The sequence below is a fragment of the Colobus angolensis genome, unplaced genomic scaffold (genome assembly GCF_000951035.1).
Source record: "Colobus angolensis palliatus isolate OR3802 unplaced genomic scaffold, Cang.pa_1.0 Scaffold250, whole genome shotgun sequence".
Lineage (NCBI taxonomy): Eukaryota > Metazoa > Chordata > Mammalia > Primates > Cercopithecidae > Colobus > Colobus angolensis.
In genome coordinates, this window is record NW_012115711.1 from 1,359,230 (window position 1) to 1,367,795 (window position 8,566).

The 8,566-nt window shown below is 38.5% G+C and overlaps 1 protein-coding gene across 1 annotated transcript in view; it reads right to left on the bottom strand.

Moving 5' to 3' along the window:
- Positions 1 to 8,566, bottom strand: part of FAM120C (family with sequence similarity 120C) — a gene marked incomplete at its 5' end in the record, with an annotated part of 150,175 nt that overhangs the window by 126,542 nt on the left and 15,067 nt on the right. Inside the window, one exon of the mRNA XM_011946593.1 lies at positions 648 to 894. Within this exon, the coding sequence (XP_011801983.1) occupies positions 648 to 894 (247 nt within the window). The remainder of the gene's footprint in view (positions 1 to 647; positions 895 to 8,566) is intronic.

Here is an 8,566-nt window from a genome sequence, read left to right on the forward strand (position 1 = left end):
AGACTCTGTCTCAAAAAATAAATAAATAAATAAATAAATAAATAAATAAATAAAATAAAATAAAATAAGAGATAGATTGATGGATGGGTAAAGGAATGGACAGATATATGATAAGGCAATTATAGTAAAATGTTAATGGCAGAATACAGGTGGTGGATATAGAATTTTTACTGCAAAGCCCTTTTTCAATTTTGCTGTGTATTTGGAAATTTTCATAAAAAATACTAGCATAAAAGAAACAAAGAGAAAAACATAATCAATAATTTGTCTTTCTGATCTAAATTGAGACACTGGGCAAGAAATGTTAATGCTCTGTGTGGGGAAACAAAGTTGTTTAGGGCTAATAAAACATTTGGCTTGAGAATACTCTGCATAAGAGTTATAAAATGTAGCAAAAGAAGGTTTACAGGAATCTAAATAATGTTCTGGAATAACCTGTAGCAACCCACAAAACAAACATGCTGAGTTTTAGTGTGCTCTATCAAGAAGCCCAAAAACCATGCTGAGTTCTCCCCAGCAGTGTTTAGTGTGAAGACTTTTTAAGAAGACAAATCTAATGATGACAGGCTAAATCACTCTAGTCCTCATCTCTTAACACCAGAAGAGGAAACTACCAATCACTGCAGTCTTTTCTTTGGATGACCTACCTAGCAGTGCAGCAAATATGGGGAAATTCATCCTCTTCAGGCCCAGCTGCTTGGCTACTTCTTGCATCAGGAACTGGTTGGTAGTGAGGTTCTTCCCATTCCAGCTCAGTTTCAGAGCATGGGAACTGTAGTAAGAGGGAATATTGTAGAGAGCATACTCGGAGTCATGGGCAAGAAGGCCATGAAAGCCATTTTCCCTGAAAAACGCCACCACTTCCAAATGGTGGTCTTCAAGGCTCTGAAAGACCTAGGAGGGAAGAAGAGAACGTGTCATGCCACAGAAGCTGATTTGTATTGTTAGAAGGTCAGGTTTAGCAACTAAATTTTATAGTTTGGTGAAATTTGAGATTGTATGTGACAGAACAGAACATTCTTTTAACATTTTTTACTTTTTCTTTTTTAATACAGAGATGAGATCCCACTATGCTACCCAGGCTGGTCTCGAATTCCTGAGCTTAAGTGATCCTCCTGCCTTGGCCTCCCAAAGTGCTAGGATTACAGGCATGAGCCACTGCGCCCAACCAGAACAGAATACTCTTAAAAAACAAAAAAAAAATGCTCTCCCAGTCTACAACTTGATTATTACTGTAAACACAGACAGCGTTATACATGTGTTCATTCGCCCAGTTTTTTTTTCACTCCTTTCATGAAACTTGCCCTGAGGCTCTTCAAAATTAGAATACTGAAATTAACACGGTATATATTACTTAAGTTTTTACTTCAAACAATAACATTAGAGACTTCTGTTAGATAATAAAGCTATTATTTATTGCTCAGCATCTATATGCTGTACATATTTTATATATATTATCTCATCATTAACCTTAGGTAGGTACATATGGATGAAAAACTTAAGACGTAGAAATATACATAGAAATCTAAGTTTATGTGTTTTTAAAAAGTCCTTGCTTTTTTTCTTAGTAGCACCCTACATCGCAGGGCACCTAAATAGTTGCACTTCCAACAGTGAGAAGTCAGAAACTTCACCCCATTTTAGAAATGGGGAAACTAAGGCTATGAGAGATTGACTGCCCCCAAAGTTGCATAATGAGTGAGTGGTAGGCAGGATTCAAATCCAGGCTGATCTGACTCTGGAATGCATACTTTCTGTTGTACCGTGCTTCTTCCTGGAGATCATTATTTTTTATGTAATAGAGGTAAACTGTTAAGTACTCTTCCTGCACATGCCTCTATTGCTGTACTTGAAGTATACTGAAATTATCTGTATACCGGCTCCACCAGATTAAGTTCCTTGACCATATAGAGAATTTACCTCTGTATTCCTGGCTCCCACATAAGACCTGGTACATAGTAGTAATAATAATGGCTAACAGATACTGAATATGTACTATGTGCATTAACTCATTTAATACTCACAACAACCTTGTGAGGGCATACCTATTATTATTATCCCCATTTTACACATTATTAGCCCCAAGGTCATATGGCGAGGAGGAGCAAAGCCCAGATTTTGGCTCTGGAGCCTGTGGACCTTGATGGTTTTTTTCAACTCGACTAATCTATTTTTCATTTAAGTTGGAATGGTAGTTTTCTGGAGTTTAACAGGAGTTTCAATGCATTAAACTTTTGCTAGATCATGGAAAAGGAGTCTACTTACAGTTGCTAGTCATGTCACACACAAGGGGAGAGACACCAGTATGCAGACAGTGAAGCAAGGTCGATATTTATTTGATATCCAGGCAAAGGAGCCAAAAAGTATTGTAACATATTTATGCCTAGATATATGAGTAACTCCAGATGTGTCAGGGTAGGAGTAAAGTTTTATGCTGTCCCCTGGTAATAGTTTCTTCCAGCACACCACTCATACAAGTCATACAAGTTGAGCATCCATTGACCTTGTATCAGGCACAGTTACTAAGTGTGATATTTTCTCTCTCATCATCACAACCACACCATGCAGGTATTAGAAGCCCCATTTTACAGATGAGGAAACTGAGGTTCAGAAAAGTAAGATGCCATACTCAGAGCTATCAAGCCGGGAAACAGCAACCTGGGTCACACTGACATCAAAGTCTCTTGGTGTCACCAAAGACCCTTTCTACTACAACACTTAATCTTTAGCTGGTCTGAAGCCGATTATGCCACCATTCAAGTGATTTCAACTCCAGAAAGCCACGGACTAGTGATTTTTAATCAATTTGGTAGCTCTTAAAACACTAGGAATGTACATCACAACCACCTGGAGATCTTTTTCAAAATATACAAACCTGAGCGTCACCTCAGATCTGCTGGAATTATTTATTTCTTGTTTTTTTTTTTTTTGAAACAGAGTCTTACTCTGTCACCCAGACTGGAGTGCAGTGGCCTGATCTCGGCTCACTGCAACCTCCGTGTCCCGGGTTCAAGCAATTCTCCTGCCTCAGCCTCCTGAGTAGCTGGGACTACGGGCGCATGCCACCACACCAGGCTAATTTTTGTATTTTTTAGCAGAGACGGGGTTTCACCATGTTGGCCAGGCTGGTCTCAAACTCCTGACCTCAGGTGATCCGCCGGCCTTGGCCTCCCAAAGTGCTGGGATGACAGGCGTGAGCCACTGTACCTAGCCTGGAACAATGTCTTGAGTGTGATCCAAACACCTATATTTCAAAACAGTTTTCAGTAGGTTCTCATGCACACCCCCAATTAAGAATCACTGAACTAATCCAATCATTCATTTTATCACATAGGCAACTGAGGCCTAGAGAGGATAAATGACTTGAACTAGCTAATTGCAGCTGAACCAAGATTAGAACAAAAGTTTCATGATTCCACGTATAGGACTTCTTTTACTAAATATTCTGGAGTAGGTAATGGAAAACAATAGAATAAGAATCTCACGAATCTCTCTCACAATTCTGCAATACCCCTCTCCTAACAGGCTAATTTCCTAACTACCCACTTCTAAGACTACTCCTGCTTCCCTGTCTTTGCTCACTTGGTTTCCCTGCCTAGAATGCCTTATTGCCTCTCTTTCCTAATGTTTTGAATACTTTCCATAGGCCTGCCACCTCTTGGACAAATTATTTTTAATTCCCCTCTTCTTCACTCTTATGGCATAGAGATGGATGACACAGTCACAGAACTAATTTGACAATACCATCATCTTCCAGTTTTAGGGTCACAGGTTCTATCTTACTCTTTTATCTCCATGGTCCTAACCATGTCCTTCCAACTAGAAAGGACAGAGAACAGGAGTTGATTGGTACAGAATAGTAAAGAAAGGCCTAGTGAGATTGTTAAAAAGAAAAACAGCTCTGGCAAATGAGAAGGGCACTATCATCTCAGTATTTAACTTCTACAGCAGATGTAGTGAAATCACTCGATTGCAAGCTATCCACAGCTCAAGTAGCAAAGTAGTATTAGATATCAATTAAGTACCTACTATGTACCAGGCACTGTTCCAAACCCACCTCACGTCCATTAACCTTGCAATAACGTCAGGAGGCATTATTATCTTCGTTTTAAAGACAAACGATCAATGAGGGTCAGAGGTTAGAGAACTTGACCAAAGTCACATAGCTAAAAAGTGCAGCTAGCCAATAAGCACATGACAAACTGCTCAACATTATTAGTCATTACAGAAATGCCCATCAAAACCAAAATGAGACACCAGTTAGCACCCACTAGGATGGCTATAATCAAAAAATGGAAAATAATGAGTGTTGGCAAGGATGCAGAGAAACTGGAATCCTCGTAAATTGCTAGTGGGAATGAAAAATAGTGCAGTTACTTTGGAAAATGGTCTCAGAGATCCTGAAATGGTTAAACATAGTTATCACATGATCCAACGATTCTAATCCTAAGTATATACCCAAGAGAACTGAAAAGCTATGTTCACACAAAAACTTGTACGTGAAAGTTCACAGCAGGCTTATTCATAATAGCCCAAAAGTGGAGATAACCCAAATGTCTATCAACTGATGAATGGATAAACAAAATGTGGTATATCCATAAAAGGAAATATTATTTGGCGATAAAAAGGAATGAAGTAGGGATTTATGCTACAACATCAATGAACTTTGAAAACAGAATTCTAACGTGGAACAAGCCAGACACAAAAAGTCATATATTGTATGACTTCTTTCATATGAGATGCCCAGAATAGGCAAATCCAAAGAGATGGAAGAATAAATTAGTCGTTGCCAGGGATTGTGGGGATGGGGAATAAGACTAGTATGTACTGGGTTACCCTTTGAGGTTATAAAAATCTTCTGGAATTAGTGGTGGTAGTTGCACAACACTATGAATATACTGAAGACCATTAAATTGTACACTTCAAAATGTTGAATTTTATGGTATATGAGTTATATCTCGATTTTTAAAAAGTGGAGCTAGGATTCAAATTCAGTTCTGTTCACAAATCCCAAGCTCCCCTAAAGCTTTAAGAACTTTTTTTGCTGGGCGCGGTGGCTCAAGCCTGTAATCCCAGCACTTTGGGAGGCCGAGACGGGTGGATCACGAGTTCAGGAGATCGAGACCATCCTGGCTAACCCAGTGAAACCCCGTCTCTACTAAAAAATACAAAAAATTAGCCGGGCGAGGTGGCGGGCGCCTGTAGTCCCAGCTACTCGGGAGGCGGAGGCAGGAGAATGACGTAAACCCGGGAGGCGGAGCTTGCAGTGAGCTGAGATCCGGCCACTGCACTCCAGTCCGGGCGACAGAGCGAGACTCCGCCTCAAAAAAAAAAAAAATATTCTATTGTATGCTATACATTTTGTTTATCCATTCATCCATCAATAGACATTTGGGTTGCTTCCAACTCTTGGCTACTGTGAATAGTACTGCTATGAACATGGGTGTGCAAATATCTCTTAGAGATCCTGCTTTCAATTGTTTTAGATATATACTCAGAAGTGGAATTGCTGAATTATATGGTAGTTTTATTTTTAATATTTTAAGGAACCTCCATACTGTTTTCCACAGCAGCTGCAGCATTTTACAATCCTACCAACAGTGCATAAGGGTTCCAATTTATCCACATCCTTGCCAACACTTATTTTCTGTGTGTTTTTTTAACAGTAGCCATCCTAATGAGTGTGAGGTAATATCTCATTGTGGTTTTGATTTGCATTTCTCGGAGGATTAGTGATGTTGAATATCTTTTCATAAGCTATTGACCATTCCTGGCATATCTTAAGGCAAATTCCAGACATCAAATCACTTCACCCATAAATACTTCATTATTTAACTCTCACAGTTAAAGTAACAAATAGTACCATTATTACACCCAACAAAATTAACAATTTCTTAATATCATAATATCCAGTCCCTATTAGTCCCTATTCTACTTTCTATGATTGTCCCCAAAATGTCTTTTGATGGTTGCTTTGTTCAAATCAGGATTCAAATAGAATTCACATGCTGTATTTGGTTGATATGGCTTCTAAGGATCTTAACGTATAGCAGTTCCCCTTCCCTTTATTTATATGCCATTTATTTGTTCTAAGAAAACTCAGTTTTTAGATTAGAAAAGTAATAAAGATTATTTAACAAATGGTGTTGGGATAACTGAAGAGTCATTTGAGGAGAAAAACATGGATCCATACTTCACACTTTAACTAGGATAACCACAAAAATAATAGGCCAGCCACAGTGGCTCATGCCTGTAATCCCAGCACTTTGGGAGACCAAGGCGGGCAAATCACTTCAGGTCAGGAGTTCGAGACCAGCCTGGCCAACATGGTGAAACCCCGTCTCTACTAAAAATACAAAATTTAGCCAGGTATCGTGGCTGGTGCCTGTAATCCCAGCTACTCGGGGGGCTAAGGCAGGAGCCTTGCTTGATCTCAGGAGGTAGAGGTTGCAGTGAGCCAAGACCGCACCACTGCACTCCAGCCTGGGTGACAGAGCAAGACTCCGTCTCAAAAAAAATAGTAATAATAAAAATAAAAATAATAATAAAAGACAACATGAGGGAAATTTTGTATAATCTCAGAGTGGGGATAGTTTATGAGCAAATCCAGTAACACTCCCAGAAAACGGTCAGTACTCTTGACTATATGAAAATCAAACATTTCCACAGTATGAATGTATAAATGACTGATGAATAAGAAAAAAAAAAATCAAACATTTCTGCTTGGGAAAAACGAATGTAAGTAAGCTCAAAAGACAAATGACAATCTGCAAAAAATGTGCAACTTACAGTGCAGAAGACTAATTTCCTTAATAGAGAAGGGAAAAAAACCTAACAATCTAAGAGAACATTTCACAAAAAAGGAAACAAATAGATTTTAAGCATATAAAAAGATGATCAAACTCACTTGTGATGAGAGATAAAAATTAAAATAATACTGAAACATGATGTTTCACCTACAAGATTAGCAAATAATGTATTGGTGAAGGAAACAGGCACTTGCAAACATTCCTGGTAGGGGTATAAATGGTAGAATATCTAGGGAGAGCGATTTGGCAAGACCTTTCAAAATTACAAATGTGCATACCCTTTGCCCCAGCAATTCTCCTTTCAGGGATTTATCTTTTAGATATGTAAAGCACTTGGAACAACAATGCAAGTGCCTAAGTATGAGCAACTTCTCTGCAAACACAAAATATTTACTGCAGCATTATTTGTAATAGGTGAAGACTGGAAACAACCTAATTAATTGCCCATCAATAAGGGACTAGTTAAGTAAATCATAATGTATACATACAATGGAATAGTGCAAAACCATAAAAAATGACAAAACTCTTATCTATACACATAGAAAAATCACCAAGATATGGTAAACGGTAAGTGCAAGGGACAGAACATTATACTATGCTGTTTTTAAAAGGTATTTTTTTGTGTAGAATATGTATATATGTAAAATGTGCATATATATATAAAATGTGTAACTATATATGCTTTTATAGCCATAGTATCTCTGAAAGAATACACAATGAACTGATAATATTGGTCCCCTCCAGGGAGGAGAACCTAGTGACTGGGAAAGGGGTGGAATATTTTTTATCACATATCCTTTTGTATCTTTTGAATTTTTGTACCATGAATTGTAAGTTAATCAAAATATAAAGTTGCAGCTGAATAAAAGCAGAACATATTCAGGGAAAAAAAATCAAACAATATGGCAGTATGTAGAATGAAAAGTAATAATCCTTTTACTCTCATTCTTTGGAAGTAATCGCTGTTCTAAGCTCCTCCCCTGAAGTCTGATTCAGTAGGTCTAGGGTCAGGCTGGAAATCTGTTTTTAACAAGAACCCCAGATGATTTTATGATGAAGCAAGTTTAAGAAACACTTATCTAGTCAGATCACACAACATGGCAATTTATTCCTAGCAAAATACAATCTGCATTCAATCCTGACAGGGCAAAGAGCCAACAATGACCATCAGAATAGTGAGCACTGTGGCTCAATTTACACATTTATCATCACTGGTACCACCTGTACGCGCCTGGCCCAAATTGGTCCAGTTTAGTCGTTAACCTTGTAATTTTCCAGGAGAGTAAAATGATTTAGGAGAGTAAAATGATTTAGGAGAGATTCAATTATAACATACCCAAACAACTGATCAGAAAAATCAGCACATTTGAGTTTTAAAGAAAGCAAGAGTTGAGATTATGAATGACCATCTATAGCTTTTAATTGCTGGTTCACCGTTCAGTTCAGTGAATAGAGGTTGAGGGCCTACTAAGTGCCAGGATGCAGACAGCACAAAGCAAGACACTTAACGTGTGAGAAGTTATGGAGCACAGGGTACCATGGGAACACAGAGTAAAGGCACCTCAACAGTCAGCGGGGTGATGGTTTTTGAGAGGAAGTGACACCTGTTTACAGAACTCAGGGGAGGCCGGGTGTGGTGGCTCATGCCTGTAATCCCAGCACTTTGGGAGACCAAGGCAGGTGGAACACAAGGTCAGGAGTTCGAAACCAGCCCGGCCAATATGGTGAAACTCCGTCTCTATAAAAAAAAAAAAAAA